Here is a 16,540-nt window from a genome sequence, read left to right as displayed (position 1 = left end):
CTACTGTACATCCCCTCCTACTGGAGGAGGAAAGGAGCACAGCAGACCTTTGGCTTCTCAGCTGGTAGTGTTTGAAATGAGGACAGGAGGAAGAGAGCCGGATACAAATCTAAAGAAAACAAGTCAAACTGGATACAAATCTAAATTGAAAACAAGTCTTAAAATGCCCTCATACAGATGGCCTGAAAGAGTCTCTACCACCCGAGCAGAATCCAAACTTTTCTCATCTGGGAACACACTGCCAGTTCCTACAACAGGGACATCCTTTTCCATTTCAAAAAACTCCTGATTTTAGAGAACATTGATCAACAAGTCTTACTGATCCTAGACCTTTTTAAACTGACAAGTAATCTGTTAAAAACCTTTTATTCTTACTGCAGTTTGTCCTAAAATTGTGAGAATTGTTCATCTTTGTTAGAACAAAAAGCGTCAGCCAAATGGAAAAAATCAAAAAGTGGAAAAATCAAAACGTAATCTGCAGCAGGTGGAGTTCAATCAGCTCCTGGTAAAATAACAACATTTTTTTTTTTTTTTTTTTTTAGACTATTTAGATAATAATTATAGGCAACTACAACGTCATTGTGAAAAAAAACACTTTGTTCTTCATCTTGTCAGAGATAAGAGTAGTATTAGGATGAGTTGAACTGCCCTGTTCTCCTTTTGAGGGAAAACAAACAAAGACAACAATGGCAACAGCCTGTTTCCATGGATACCTCACTTTTTTTTTATTGCAGCGCACAGCAATGCTTACTCTTAAAAATCTCAAACAGCATTTGATGAACAGAACACCCTCATTACACAAAATCTATGTTTATTTTAATATTAACATCACTGTTTGATAGGCACATTTAAGAGACTCCAGAATGACCTGGTGGTATTGGAAACGGTCTCACTCTAAGTCAGATAAACAGCGAGTGAGCTGTCAACCTGACAGTTTTTATTAAGAACTAAAAGTATAACATGACCAGCATGTCTAATGTGTTCTTCTAAAGCTTGTACATCAGAGGTGGTCTGCTGCTCTTATCACAGAAAAAAAGTCGAGGCCTACAGCTATTACCTCTAGTAACTTTGCATGTTCACACTCCTGATGCAACATCTTTCTCGCTGTGCAGCACAGTAGAATTCAAAGGGTAACCTGTGCTATCAAGGCAGCTAGTGGTACGCATTAGTCTTACATGTAGATATATTTAGTAAACTCTATTGCGATATTTAGATCTTTTCATAATCCGGATCAGTCTGATGTCAAAATAATCCTATAGTACACCTAAAACAAATATGTATGTCAATATTCAAAGGCAAACTTGGTGGTGGATATTCAAGTACACATACAGTAAATCCTTTGAACTATGACTGTTTCAGATAGCATACTGTATTTAGACAGGGCATTTTTGCTTGTCAGTTCAGGATACTGAATGTGAGAGTTCACTACTGTTTAGTGTTGTTTACAGGCCCCTCCTGGCAGTGTTCCCCTGACAGGTTCTCCTCTCTCGGAGAAGTGTGCTCCTCTAGTACACTCTGATCATTGGCTCCTGGACCGGGGAAAAAAGTTGAAGAAAAAGTTACAAGAGGAACAATGCATTATTTTTGCTTTTCTCTCAGTCATCATTGAATTGGGACAATTCAAAGCCACATGTGTCTGTCATTTTAAACACCTGAAACAGTAGTGAACGTGTCCCTACCGTTGGACTCACTTTCCTTCCACATAAACTTATTGTCTTCTGTGTGGCGTGTCCATGTTGATCTGAAGCTGACAAGTTCTGCCGTGATGTGAGGTAAGCTCCACTCCAGGCCTCTTGAACTCTCCTTCCATACTGAACTAAAAAGTCAGAGAGGACATACAGTACATCACTGTGGGTCTAATCACCATCCAAAGCCTGGCAATCTGGAAAGTATGTGTTTGGTTGATCTTTTTACAGTCGCTGAAAATATATTATGGGAAGGTAATTGGCATTTGGCAGCATAATCTGCTTGGTGGTCATTCAGTATGATTTATGAAATTATTCAGATTTTGGTGCAGATAAATTGTATGTGATATCAAGATTATTGCCCACTGTTGATTATACAGAGAGAGACCAACATGAGTTGAAGTCAGTCAGTGAGGCGCCACTGCGTACCTGTGTCTATTGCAGGGGTCCAGAGGTCCAGGGTTCTCTTGAACCAGAGGAATGACTATCTTCTCAGCCATATCCGTCAATAAGGAGAATGTTGGGTCCACAATAAAGTCAATGAAGCCTGAATGCATTAGACGTAAACAGAATTAATGCAATGTTTCGTGATAATGGCAATGTTAATTTATTTTCAGTAGGCTACCTGGCAGTCATAATTTTACATTCTGTGGTAGTTTAACTACACTTTTTTTTTTTTACTTCCTTTTTTTTACAGGCTTGAGGTAGGCTCTGTCCATTGGCAACAGCATATCAAGGCACATACTGTACAGTAGCCTACCTATTTGAGACTGTGCTATCAAGGTGCTGTTGCGGTCACATAGTGGTGAAAAAGGCAGGCCCAGTTCTGCTTCCTTGTCGCCCTAAGACAAAGAAGCACAAAGGTAAGTTAGGTATCCTACTACACGTTTATTTTAAAAACGGAGATACGTGTAGTCATAAAGCACTACAACACTTCACTCAGCGTATTGGTATTGCCTCCCAACATTGATTTAGCATAGCCGTTGTTCCATCTTTTCCACGGATTTGCAAAAGCCTACACATTGCTAAACTATAAGTCAGCATAGTGCAATAAGGTAGATAACAACAAGAATATGAAAGACATCGAATGTGTAGGAATACAATACTTATTAGCCTACTTATTACCTCGCCTAATAAAAACACAATAGTTAAGCTTGCTAGCTAACTGGCAGCTGTGCTCAGGAGTGACTGCAAACTGCACTCACAGCGACTTATCAGATGTTAATAGACACATATTCTCAAGTTCCTCTTTCAAAATAAAACTGTCTTGGTTCTAATATGACTGTTCTGTGAAATCTGACATCTAGTACGCCTGTGGCTTTAAAGAGGTCATTTATAAGGTTAGCAGCACTGAGGTTGATACAGCACAACGGGTTCCAGTGATTAAAATCAACTGCTGTTAACTGCAGTGAAAATTAATTGCTGTGGTGAAAAATTCCCCAGATTTGACTCTACAGTGTAAATAGCCTACCAGTCAGAAATTACCCAAACAACAGCAGCAACATTGGGCAACATTTCTTTTAAAAATGTGCCCTATGAATCATCACCTTAAAGGTGTTCTAAGCAATGTTGGGTAACACTACTTCTGTCAAAACAGCTAGCTCGCTCCTCCCTCCCCCTCTCTTCCGTGCAACAGAAACTCTCCTGACCATGCATCTCGTCGGTGATTGACTGGAACAGCTTGTTATGTTTCATGGTCCAGGCTGGACCAGGCTGTTTTTGTTGCCGTTTTTGGAGCCTGCATGGCCTGTCCACAGAGACTGGGTTTTCTTTTACAGTGTATTCTGGGGACAGGCAGCATGGTGAGGTGATGTTTGCTGTGTGACAAAAGATATTTTAACTTAGAAACCGCGTAACATCGCTTAGAGCACCTTTAATTATACCTGTCTGAAGAATTCCTCCATGAGCGCTTTCGTCCATTGGGAGTGTAGCACCCAGGGCTTAGTGGGGTGGCTTATGTCTGCCGTGTGAAGTAGGAGGGAGAGTGCTTTCGGCTTGTCTATTCTGCTTGAATAATGAATACACAGACATACAGCTTCAGTGTAGAGTTAAGGTGAGGATACATGGGGCAACTTTTTGAAACAATGTTGCTGGGCAACCACAAAACCAGTTCCATGTGTTCCGATTGGATGATCATAGCAATTTGCCTACTGATTTAAAAAAATGTTGCTCACTAATAGGCCTATCAATGGGAATGTGCTCAAACAATATTGCTCAAAAAGCTGCTTCAGTATTATCAACCAGGAATGTTGGTCTGATTATTTTCATATTGTCTTCAGCTAAAAACTGCATGGCTCTACAGGGCTCAACATTACATTTTAAAGGTGGTTGCCAGCTTGGCAACCAGGCATGAGGTTTTTGTTGCCAAAGGCAACCAAATGTGGCAACAAACTGGTTGCCACTTGTAACAATTTGGTAGCCAAGGGCAACAGGGCAACCGTTAATGTCAAGCCCTGCTCTAAATGTATTAAATAGCTTGAGTAGATTGTGAATCATGCAGTGGATAGATTGAGCTACACTCACCTCTCTTGCTGCTGCAGACAAGTCTTCATTACTTTTACCTGAGCAATGTGGCACGACATGTCTGTGGCCAGCACCATCTCAATGACAAGAGTACGAAGCTCTCTGTGAAGAGAGCACACACACACACACACATAATGCAGTGTTAATGAGAGAGACATAGAGAGAGAGAGAGAGATAGAAAGTGCTGTGGTCAACCGCACAGTGAAGAACTAACATGGTTTGCTTTGAAATAACTTTGAAAAGAGAAGTCCATGTGTCCAAATTACTTACTGACATACTGTAAGCGCAAGACATTGGCCAGTCAACAGCTTGCTCACATCACATCTTGCCTTCAGTGTTGTGGTGTCAATTTATAGTTATGGTGATGTATTTAGCCATCAAAGCTATTTGTTTTTCTGTTCAGTGCTGTTCATTACGTCTGTTCGTTTTACTCTTCCAGTAGCATCCATAGATAAATGTATGCCACAATAAGCTATCTGTCAACTCCACAGCACTTACATCCACTCTTCTCTGGACAGGTTGGTGAAGATGTTCATCTGGTCGTCCTGGAGCAGACGGAAGGTGGCACTGAGGTGGTGGCTTTCCTGGACAGAGCGATCGTTGTAGATCATGGCTAGCTCAGACCTGCGCGGAGCGATGGAAAAAACAGGTGGGATTGTAAAGATGTTATTATTGCTCCCCCCATGCATGACAGGCCACAACACAAAGCCGATGCAACCACTGGGAACACTGTCATGTCAGAAGTATGTATGTAGAGAGTATGTCATGTGTGTATGCTAGTATTTTTTATTTAATTGAAGTCAACATGGTGCACCTTAAGGGAAAGCTCTTTAAATTTCGTTTTATCATGTGTATAATGACAATAAAGGTAAACAAAAACAAACAAACAAAAAAAAAACTAAAAAACACTGTCATGTCAGAATATGTGAAAAAGAAGTGAAAAAGGCAAAACAAATTATGCTGCGTTTAAAAGAAGTGAAAAAGGTTGAACAAATCAACATGTTAAATTTAAACTTCAAGTGTTAGTGAATAATGTGTTTTGCTCATAAATGTTTAAAACTGTTACCTTTCTCTTATCTCTGAGACTAGCAGTCATGAATGTGATTGTATTACCATCTTAATTTAAACTGTTTATGTGAATAGTAATCTATGACAGTAATGACTGTCTACCAGTGAACACTGGTGTACATAGATGAGCACATCATTTCAGCCACGGGCATTTGATCTGTAATTACTTCTTCATCGCTGTAATTATCAGCAATGTTGGCAACGAACATGTTATACTTTATTTGTAGAAGCAGAAATGTAATGTCTGCTGTTGTGAATCACCCCCTGAGGACATTTGTGATTTCTGATATCCAAATATAACTGCTTTTTCAAATATAAAGTGCTCTTCATGACCTCAAATATGGATAGCTGGTATTCCCCTTGGCCCTGGCTCTTGTACACGATGTTACAGTTTCTGTCTCTTGCTATTTAATGAAAATCCGCTTTGATGCTCCGCTCACTTCCTGGTTGTTCACACTGGTTGTTTGGCCTTGAAAACTTGAGTCTCTGCTAAACAGCAAAAGTAGTTAATATCTCAAGTCTGCTCTGGTCGTAACCAGGTTGTCATGACGTCTTCCTCTCGTTTGAGACTCTCTGCTGGCATTATCTAAAGAATTCCTTCCAGGGGTACTTTTAGCATCAATGTTATGGGAAACTAGAGGGCTGGTCATTGAGCCTTGACATAAGTTGGAACATAACAAGGAATTTTATCGCTCTTTTACTCTCTTCACACAGGTTTATTTATCTAAATGGTAGGCAACTGACAGAGACTTTCAATGGAAGAGCATGCTCTATTAAACATACGCAGTTGTGCTCCTCTCCACTGGCTAAAAGAGGACACATAAAGGGATCTGTAGGGAGTACAAAATGGGCAGAGCGCCAAACTTTTACAGTAAAATTTCCAAAGCATGTACTGTATGAAAAAAAAGGCATGTATATTTTGCCACGGTGCAGGGTTTTGTTTATGAATGTTTCATTCATACAGAATCAGACATGGCATGGGAATTTTCTCTTCACACGTTCCTGTTAGATTTTTTGGGAGGGATTTGTGTTAATGAAACATTAGACCTCTCTCACCTTGAGCCCCCTGGAGAGATGGCCCCTGCAGTCTCGTTCCCAAAATTAGAGTGAGGAGCGAAAACCATGCCAAAAAAGCAACTCTCTGTAGTGCCTGTGTGGAAAGTCTCCATCTAAAAATACTGTTGACGCTCCAAGACTAGTGTTTGCTTAAGCAGCGTCAAAACCCTGAAGTATTTGGGTCTCTCGACTTTACCGCTAATTTGAGATTACAGACATGCTAAGGTTTACCGCTGAACCTTTATAGCTGCTTAGGACCTTTTATGGTCTACCAGATGGCCCTCTTTGAAAGTCATGGAGTGTCTTGTGGCTATTTTGATGGCACTTTTTTACAAAGGTTGGTCTTACCACAAGCTGCTATGCATCCAGTGAACGAGGACAAGCTTGTCTGCTTGAAGGAAGTGGGTTTAGAGGAGCATAGATTGGACGATTAGTCATTGACCATTCACTTCTCTGTTGTGGCTGTCCAATAAAAGCACCCTACTGTGAGAAGGCACGGACCTGGGTGACCGACGTGGTTGTTATTGAAATCAGTCTCCCTTATTGCTAAAATATTTGATTCTGTCGTTGGCCTTTGGCTATTTTTAGTGTCGGTATGTAAACACTTTGCTGTGTCTTATCTTGCGATATTGGCAAGTATATATAGCCAACCAGAGCGGTGTACCTAAGAACTCTGTGTGCGTGGAAGGTTTAACAGGCTCTGAAGTCAAACGTGGACACAGTCCTGCATGTATGGCTCTGCTTGTTTCACCCACCTGGTGTGAATGTGAAAATTGTTGGTGGTTCCTGTGTGCTCGTAGTCATGAATGGCTGCTGCGAACAGACAGCCCAGGACTTCCAGCTCACTGAGCCAGTGCTGAAGTTACAAAAGCAGAGAAAAAGGCATGACTGAAAGAGACTGCTAAGGAGTAGCAAACCCTTTGTACCTGGGTAGAACTGACTTAATCATGTGTGTGTTATTATTCGGATTGATTGAAATGTCGTAGTGCAGTCTTCTAAGCAGAAAGCAAATATGGTAGTAGGATGGTAGTATAGACTGTGAGACGTCATGTTGGCTCGTACCACAAGCCCAGTGCGTAGGAGTAGACAGTGCATCGTCTGCGTGACGTCTGCTGCGTGTGTGTGGCCATGGTAAGGGTTGCTGTGCTTGCCGTAGCCTCTTTCTAGTGCAGGCAGGAAGGACATCAAACAGGAAATCGGTATCTGAAAAATGAAGTAGGGCAAAGGCTCAAAGCTGCTGTTCACCCCAAACGTTCATGTGTGGACAGCAGAGCAGTGCAAACTACTAATATTTGCCACATTTTCTTCCAGCCGCGCAGACAGACAGGCTTGTATTGGATGGTGGTCAGAAAATGACATTATTTATTGCAGCACAGTGTGTGTGTACCTTAAAGCGACTGTTGAGCTCGTATCTGATGACGAGCTCGACAAAAAGGGCTTGTAACGCGTGTCCCGAGCTTGCGGTGTCCAGAGCGAACACATCAAAGTTCCAGCGGTCCACGTCCTGAGAGAGGAGTTCATTGATAATCATACATCCCCTTACACTTGACTGAGTCGGGCAGAGCTTTACCAAAATATCACAAAAGGATCAAAATATTGGGTCATTTGATCATTTTTATTCTTTTTTTTCGTGTGTCAGACCTAACCATAGACATAGTCACACAAAAAGAGTTGAGATGATTAAAGAGCATTGAATGGTAGTATAATGAATGCATGCAGAACTGATAAACTTGAGTGATTATCACAATAGCCATAGAAAGATGAGTAATTTTGTTTAACTGCCATGTAGTGAACTGTAACCGTTTTAGATGAGTGCATATAGCCATAGTAAGCGCATATGTAAAATATGATTGAGGCATCTCTCTCAGCTTACCCTGAGACAGTGGGTGACCTCAGCCGGCTGGTCTGGCATGGACACTGTGTAGGCCTTGCGGAACATCCTGGAACAGAACAGATGAGACACTTATATTTCCCACAGATAGCACACACACACACACACATGTCAATGTAAGCGCACAGCGTCATAACGTGAACAGCTGTGCAAAACAGCTGCTTGTAGACCACTGAGCCCTCTGTTTACAGTTTGCACAATAAACTTTGCACAAATTGCACAAATCCACTGACATACATTATTGTAAACGCTAACCCACAATCATGTCATACTGACTTCCTGATTTATCCTATCTGACCATGTGTTGCCTGACCTCTCCACGAATATTCCGGCCTGCACAGCGTGGACGATGCTGCGGAACTTGGGTTTCTCATCGGGGCGTCGGCTCAGCCGCCGGGGTCGCTGGGTAAAGGTGGAGGCCAGCCAATCACGCACCTCCGAGGGCACGCCATCTGAACGGAGCTGCTGGAGCTCATCCTCCGTCTCCAGTGTCTGTCTGTTTGTGTGTGTGTGTGTTTGTAGTGTGTGTGTGCATGCGTGCATGTGCGGATGAGTGTAGGATGAGGAAGACAATTTAAAAGATGGAGGATTAGATAACGAAGTAAAACAATCCCTAAATCATTAAGGTATGCTAAAAGGGAACTATATATGTAAAGGATAATGTATAGAACGCCAGTCATTATTGGAAAATAAGTCCCGACAGGGCGAATAGGTCCCGGATGTGCCAGCGGAGGGGTCTTGCTTTGTCCTGAAGGGACTTAAGTCAATGGAGCGTTCTACTAGCATTGTGAAGAGCCGTATAATAAACAGTATATTAAATATTATCTAGAGATGCACCAATTGCAATTTTATGGGCCATTTCCAGTTTGACCTGCCGATAGTGATTTTAGCCGATTCTAATTCTATTTTTCTAACCACTTTACAGCACACACAAAGAACTTTTTTTAGAATAGAAATTTAATCAACTTTTCAATAATGGAGTGGCTGTTGAAAAATGGAACAGGTGAACAGACAGATTCTTCTTCCAACTTCAGCTGTAGTACCAAACTATAATGCTTCCCAGTGTGGGACATTTGCAGACTACTAAATGCATTGTGTTATGGAACAACCATTTTCTTGTTCTCATATCCAATATCCAACTAAAAATAAAAAAATCCATGATACATTTGAACATGCTGCCATGGAACATATTTTCATAAGCATTGATGCATATGCATATGCAAACAGCTGAATCAGTATTCAGAGCATCGGTTTTCTTCACTGTAGGCTACTATGTGAAAAACAACTTATTTTGTTCTAATATCGAATTTTCACCAGTTAACTCCATTCAACTGCGCTTGTTTTTCAGCTGTGGGCTTGCAATAGCGGCAGACGTAGAGACATGCAGTGATGAACTCTGTTTACGTAATGAAGTGACATCTTAGTAAATTCCGAGCAAAATGGCAAAGCATAGAAAAACTCGGCTTTCTTTGTACATCCAGCCATGAGTGTTGGCTTTTGCTAGCTTCTTCTTCAGACTTTGTAAACTCAGCTGGGGGATGTTGTTTCAAGTGTGGCGCACAAGTGCATTTGACCGGCATATCTCAGACTGACCGGCCGGTTTCCGGTCATGGCCTATAACGTGAAAATCGGCCAATTCCGGTCACCAGCCGATCAATGGGTCCATCAGTGCAATCGGTATTATGTTAATCACACCCCACTAATACATCTGTGTTACATTGCATTCCCTAAATGACATTATTGTTGAAGTAATTATACATGTAGAATAATGGCATATGCCAATTAAGAAACAGGTATGAGCTAAAATGGAAAAAATGGTGGTGAAATTTTTAGACGGATTTGCCGGCTATCCACTCTAAGGGCAACATGAGTCTTAATTCAGGTAGGAGACAAACTGCCCCCCTCTGGGTTTGTTTTAGCATTTAAAAGCCTGCACTTGTGCTAGTGAGCATATTGGTTCTTCCCTCAGGTGCACATTGTCCCTGAACAACATCACTAGCCTTGGACAAAAATACCCCCCAGGATGCATTTTCTGCAAAGCCAATTACCTCTGAACAATATTTCGTGTGTGTGTGCAGAAGTGGGAGACAGGCAGAATGACCGTACCTTGTCCCATCGATATACACAGCCTCGAGTAAGGATGCTGTGTACTCCAGGTTCTTTTTCAGTTCCTCCAGATCCACATCCTTCTCCTCTAACTGCCGGACCATGCACCTGAGCCTGGGAAGGAAAAGAGCCAACTAAAAGTCTGATATACACAACACTTCACGTCGCAGTGCAGTTAGCTGAGAGACCTTGATTTTATTTGACCTCATTTGTCCAAAATACAGTATTACTGTAGATATATTTGTATGGGTAAAGGCCTTTTTGGTTATGTTTGTATGTGTGTTTGAGGAGTGTGTGTATGCATGTATGTGTGTATGCAATCATCACCATAAGACTTACTTTGGTCACTTTTGAGTGTGTGTGTGTGTGTGTGTGTGTGTGTGTCTGTCTGTCTGTCTGTCTGTCTTTCTTTCTTTCTGTGTGTGTGCCCGTGCACGTCTGTGTTTGTGTTGAACATGTACTACGTAAACCCAGTCTTGTCGGGATGATTATTAGTAAAGCATGTGTTCCACCAGCAGTGGTGTTTAAACTGCCTAACTACCCCTTTAGGTCAGCACTGGGGAAGACCGAAATAGCCCACCGTCAGAGAAACGCAGATGATAAAATCAAAGCGTTCCATTTGCATCATAACTTATGTCAGCTAAAGACAAACACTGGGTTGCTGATGTACACACGTGTTCCAGTCTGACATAGGAGAAAGGCCTAGAGGAAGGAAAAGGAATGTTTGAGAAATAGATCATTTAGCTAATAGATTTTAATTTGTTTATATGTGTGTATATATAGGAAGAAGGCTAATCAACATCCTGCTGGCCATCCATATAGCGTCCACTCTTAAGCCACCTCTAGGCACTGGACACACAGGTTGCAAAAGCCATTTCACACACTCCTCCCATCAATCAAGCTTAGAAATGCTGCAGGAGAACAGTATGAACAGTAGGCCTATGGATGAATATAAGTGCTGTGCATGATATAGCAGGTCCACACTGGAATCATGTGGATTTGACAAACGCTGCATAATAAACACGGTACAACCCTAGTGGGTAAGCCTTGGTTATTGCCCGCCGTTACCACAACAGTACCAAATAGTCTCAGACAGAAAATTAACAATGAGTGTCTGCACATCTTATCTACCAAGTCAGCACACATGCAGTTCAATTCCGTTGAATTTATATAGCACCATAACAAAGAATACATCTCAAGGCACTCTACACAGACCAGATTGAATACAAACTTTAATCCCTGACCATGGTTCACATTATGCTGTTTCAGATTGACTGAAATGAAAACTGAATAATCCTGTTTACATTAAATGACTTTACTGTCATGAAGGGTAGGCTACACCCTCATGATATTTTACATATTGCAGTTGCACTTCAATAGGCATTTCAGTGCATTTTGCCTCTGCATGCACACATGTATCTCAGTTGAGTATAGTGGAACCAAATATCATTTCAATATTATGGTTGGCATGGAAGGCTGCATTGCAATCAGTTGTATATTAGGAAGCAATCTGTTTTGAAAAGGATCCAGCAGCCTTTCATGTCTGTGGTCAAATGAATCAGATAAGCATAACTACCTCCACTTTCTGACCATATGTCCCACATTCCTGATGAGGACAGCTCTTTTGTCATGCGACTGAACTTGGTTGTGCTTAAATGGTTCTGTTTATGTACCCATGTTCTGATAAGATGGGGGTGCTTGATGCTCTCTTTGAAGGAACCAAAAAACATTTTGTGAAGCCTTGGCAACAGGTTGAAGCCATTTGCTGCGTGAGAGAGCTCAGTGTGTTTGAAGCGAACTGCTGCTGTGTAATCACTGATGTGGAAGCTCCCCTCTGCAGTGAATATAACGCTGCGGAGGTAGGTGAGGTGAGGCCTGTTACCAGGGTGTGTTGTTGTTAGTGCCCAAAACCCCGTGATGAAAGAGGAGAAAAAAACGTTCCTGTCATTCCGTTATGTCACCATGTGATCGCCGCGGGTGTTGCCGTGGAGACAGAAGAGCTCTCTGGCTCTCAAAGTACGGCTCTGATACCGTGCAACATGGCTCTCGGGCTCCCCTCACCCAGATATGCCCGTCACCACCACATCAACGCTTCTTGGACACTCAGGCATCATCTGAGCTCCAAGCTTTTGTTTATTGGTTTGGGATGGACGGGCAGCAAATATTTATGCTGCTACAGTAAATCTCATTATTTCTAGTGCCAGTCAGCCAGCAGCCTCAGTGGGGCATGGGTCTTCTCATCTCATTTGGCAGGAAACCATATTTATTGTAAAGCCCCTGACATCATGTCCTCTTACATTCACACATTTCAAACCAAAAAGTGCTCTCCCTTATACTCTCCCTCATAATGTAGTTGAATAGGTTGTATGTATGTATGTATGTATGTGTGTGTATATATATATATATATATATATATATATATATATATATATATATATATATATATATATATATATATATATATATATATACACACACACACACACAATTATGTACTATATGTGTATGTATACATACATACATGCAAACAACTTTCTCTCTTCATTATAGATGTAGATAGATGATTAATAAATAGTAGGATGCTGCTACTCTTCTATGTATTTGAGGTGCAATTGTGTTCAAAAAGGTGACCTCAGTCATCAGTGTAGTGACCATGCTAAGCTGTGGCTGTGCCTCCGTTACTCTACTCAGTAATAGTGCAGCAGCACATGGTCCCACGGACCATTTGAATGAAGGGGCCTGTTTGGGATCCCAGCTCCTAGCAGATTGCTAATCACTAACGGTCTTGGCAGCATCTCGAAGCTGAGAGCCGCAGCCAGACTCAGGACAAGTGCACTCAGACCCGCCCTCTTTTATCAAGTGTCTATCACACCCGCACCGTACCAGTTAGTATGAAGTTGTTGACTCACAGGAATAGAATGGTCTGGAATGGTGCCGACCCTATTGAAACTTTGTTTTGAATCTAAGGCTATGTCAACATGCAGCCCAGTATTTTTAATAACGGATATTTTCCCTCCTCATTTTAAAACAATTCCGTTCCCACAGATGCCTGAAAACAGCTGTTAAAAGCTGTCAAGAATGAATCAATCAAACAGATGGCATTGCTGGCCAATCAGAGCCCTGAAAACATTTCAAACAAAGGAGAAAATATCACGTCCAAAACTCAGTTTTGCCTGTCCAGATACAAACACTGAAACCAGATTTTTTTTTTTTTTTTTTTTTTTTTTTAAATGTCCACTTTGGGCAAAGTTTTTCAAAATAACTGTTGTGACTGAAAAGTTTTCTTGTGGACGAAAGGCCACAACACATTAAAAAAAATTCAACACAATTTAAAAATACCCAGCTCTGTGTGGACATAGCCTAAGAAGTCCTCTCTCCCCATGCAAAAATCTTTTAATCAAGCATGTTAGTAATAGGTATACATAAATGTACTCCAAATTGTATGTTACAGTATGTACTTATTTCACTTACACATAGGTCCATTCTTATGTGTGTACCTATTGCAGTGTCTTCTAAAGGGAATTTTAGTTTTTAGTTTTGTACATCATGTGGCTTTAACAGGTACTCTCTTTCGTCAGAGAGGGGAAGAGCTGATAAGCCATCAGTTTACACTAAACAGAGTCACATGATATTACAGCGATACCATGCCTCCTGACTTAAGGTGGACATGCCTCTTCATATCGTCATCTAATGGTTGTTCTCTTGCCTTGCTACAAAACACAAGAATCCAAAATACACACACACACACACACACACATACACACATACACACACACACACACACACACACACACACACACACACACACACATATATACTGTACACACACACACACACACCACGCAGACATGCACAAATGTTCTTAGACCATCAGTTATCAAAGCCATATCAAATTAACGAAATCGCCTTCAAAAAGTAAATGAAAGTCAAAAAGCATCAATCTGCATGCTGCACATAGTTGATCATTTTCACTTCTCTGCTCATGTACAATCAACATGTTGCTAGACCATTCTCCAGATCTTACTTAAAGAAATAACAAACACCTAATGAACAAACACATATCCCTTAGCGCAGCATTAGCGCAACAGTGGAACATTCACCCCTTACCTTGAAATTGGAGTTTGAAGGTGTTTCTTGCGAACTTTTACCAGTTCTGCCATCCAGTCCTGAGACAAGCAATTTGCTTATAACCCGACAAATATTATGGTAACCAAGAGATGATAAGAGAGAGCCAAGGAATTAGCACTAACACACACATGCGCATACACACACATTTAAAACACAACATGCCAGTACACACACATACATACACACACGCACACACACACACACAGATGCAGGCAGGAACCAAGAGAGAGAGTGAGTGGAGAAAGAGGAGAGTGAAAGAGAGCTCTCACAGCGTCTGCCAAAAGTTTGTCTGTCCTGAGACACACTTCTCTCTCAGAGCCACCACCCACTCTTTGGGAGTCTTTCTGCTCTACGATTGGTCGGCCCCAAATTGTGTCAGTGCTCTGTGGTGAGAGAGAGACTACGTGTTTGTGTGTGTGTGTGTGTGTGTGTGTGTGTACTGTATGTATGTATGTGTGAGAGTGAGAGAAAACAGAGAGAGAGAGAGTGTTTTGTCAGTGTGTGTGTGTGTGTGTCTGTGTGTGTGTGTGTGTGTGTGTGTGAGAGAGAGAGAAGTGAGTGGGTGAGTGAGAGAGAGAAGGTGTCAGTGATGGAGTGTTGATTACAATGCTTTTAGGCAGCCTGTGCGCTGTACTTCAAAACCCAAATGCACATTTTCCACAGGAGATGTCATATCAAAGGGCCCCATGGTTGGTGTGGCATACATAGAGCAAACCAAAATAAACACACCAGGCTGTCATCAAAACATTCCCATAGCCATCCTCAAGGTTAAGTGCCACTTGGTAACCAGCACAATTATTAAAAAGAGAGGGCTAGGAGAAAGAAAGAAAGAAAGAAAGAAAGAGAGAATGAGAGAGCTTATGATCATAATTGGATTTGTTCTTGGAAACTCCACACTTTCAACCAGCACACATCTCTTGATGGCTCCACTGCAAAAGAGTGTACAGCAGCCTTTTATGCAACACACTGTGACACACTCACTGGAATGAATTAGCATGGATGTTCCTGTCTGAAGACTGTTCTTTCAGTGAACAGCTATGATGGTGGTTGTACACCGAAGTCTATTTTTTCCCTGTATCAATCGGAATAAAAATGAAACGTATAAACACCTTGATCGGAATAAAACTGCCGATCCGATTAGAATTTTTATCAGAATAAAGGGGGTGGTGTACTCCGTTCTTGTTCTGAACAGCTATGTATAAGGTCAATCGGATTGCCTGTTGTATCTTCTCAAGCAAAGTAAAACAGCAACGGCTATTCCAATCAAGGATTCTAGAGTGCCTGTAAGCAGCAGACCAGAATAGAACATAGCCTATGTAAACAGATGGCAAGAAATGTTTAATTCATTATAATTTAATCGTAATAACAAAACTGTAAACCCACCTAGTGTGTGACTTAAATGTGATTGACACCAGGTGATGTCATATTAATTTATATACACAAATATATGTATATTATATGGCCTATATGGCCATAACTCTTACCTTGTCTCTTTTAAAAGTATTCATTATCATGCATACTTTATTATTGTTATTATTATTATTATTATTATTATTATTATTATTACTATGAGCATCATGTGCAAAAAGACAGTGCTGACGGTGTGTGGAGTCCAGAGAGTGCTGGGCCAGATGGGTCAGGCGTTCAGTCGCTGCCATTCATCTCGGCTTCATTAAAAGCGCTTTTTATAGCCAGAGCCTGAGAGAGAGAGAGAGAGAGAAGAAAGTGAGGAAGGGAAATAGGAGAGAAAGAAAAGAGAACGGGAGAGAGAGAGAAAGACAAAATAGATGAGAGAGTGAGAGAGAACGAGTAGAGATAGAGAAGAGACAGAGACAGAATGAGAAGAATGAGAAAAGAGAGAGAGAGAGAGAGACAGACAGACAGACAGACAGTGAGTGCTGGTCTGGTGGGAAATACCCGCTTGGGTTTGGTCCTGGGCTCCGTCTCCCTCATCACCCGCCCTGACCGTCCCAGTGGCTCGGGGCACTTTCTCCCATGCTCTCTGACACGCACACCCAGAGATCAAGAGGCCGCGGGTGGAACCGGCCCTTACGCAGGCAATTTCCTGAAGCGGCTTTAAAAG

General features: G+C 41.6%; 1 protein-coding gene across 3 annotated transcripts; it reads right to left on the bottom strand.

Annotated features, from left to right (window-relative positions):
- Window positions 1-709: 709 nt before the first annotated feature.
- Window positions 710-14,850, bottom strand: LOC125302543 (calcium/calmodulin-dependent 3',5'-cyclic nucleotide phosphodiesterase 1B-like). Of its 3 annotated transcripts, none has more exons than XM_048255780.1 (14): window positions 14,437-14,850; window positions 10,330-10,443; window positions 8,537-8,719; window positions 8,206-8,272; window positions 7,720-7,836; window positions 7,395-7,535; window positions 7,088-7,188; window positions 4,707-4,832; window positions 4,209-4,310; window positions 3,569-3,692; window positions 2,446-2,527; window positions 2,115-2,232; window positions 1,692-1,816; window positions 710-1,529 (listed from the first exon to the last, which is right to left on the bottom strand). In XM_048255780.1, exons 1-14 carry the CDS (start codon window positions 14,487-14,489, stop codon window positions 1,426-1,428), a joined length of 1,557 nt encoding a protein of 518 aa, XP_048111737.1. In that variant the 5' UTR covers window positions 14,490-14,850; the 3' UTR covers window positions 710-1,425. The 3 variants fall into 3 exon arrangements, with proteins under 3 accessions (XP_048111737.1, XP_048111735.1, XP_048111736.1); XM_048255778.1 differs by having other exon boundaries at window positions 1,680-1,816; window positions 14,437-14,847; XM_048255779.1 differs by having other exon boundaries at window positions 1,680-1,816; window positions 3,569-3,689; window positions 14,437-14,847.
- Between the last annotated feature and the right edge of the window lie 1,690 nt (window positions 14,851-16,540).

The sequence above is a fragment of the Alosa alosa genome, chromosome 10, assembly GCF_017589495.1.
Source record: "Alosa alosa isolate M-15738 ecotype Scorff River chromosome 10, AALO_Geno_1.1, whole genome shotgun sequence".
NCBI classification, from domain to species: Eukaryota; Metazoa; Chordata; class Actinopteri; order Clupeiformes; family Clupeidae; genus Alosa; species Alosa alosa.
Note: the sequence above shows the minus strand (reverse complement) of the source record. Positions and strands in the feature narration are given on the sequence as shown.

Excerpts from the sequence above, each read along its gene's own strand:
- LOC125302543 (XM_048255778.1), bottom strand. The coding sequence starts at position 14,489 with ATGGCAGAACTGGTAAAAGTTCGCAAGAAACACCTTCAAACTCCAATT. Across the intron at positions 8,720-10,329 it reads GTGTATATCGATGGGACAAG|ACAGACACTGGAGACGGAGG; the intron begins GTACGGTCATTC and ends ACACACAAACAG. Across the intron at positions 1,817-2,114 it reads GACCCCTGCAATAGACACAG|TTCAGTATGGAAGGAGAGTT; the intron begins GTACGCAGTGGC and ends CTGACTTTTTAG.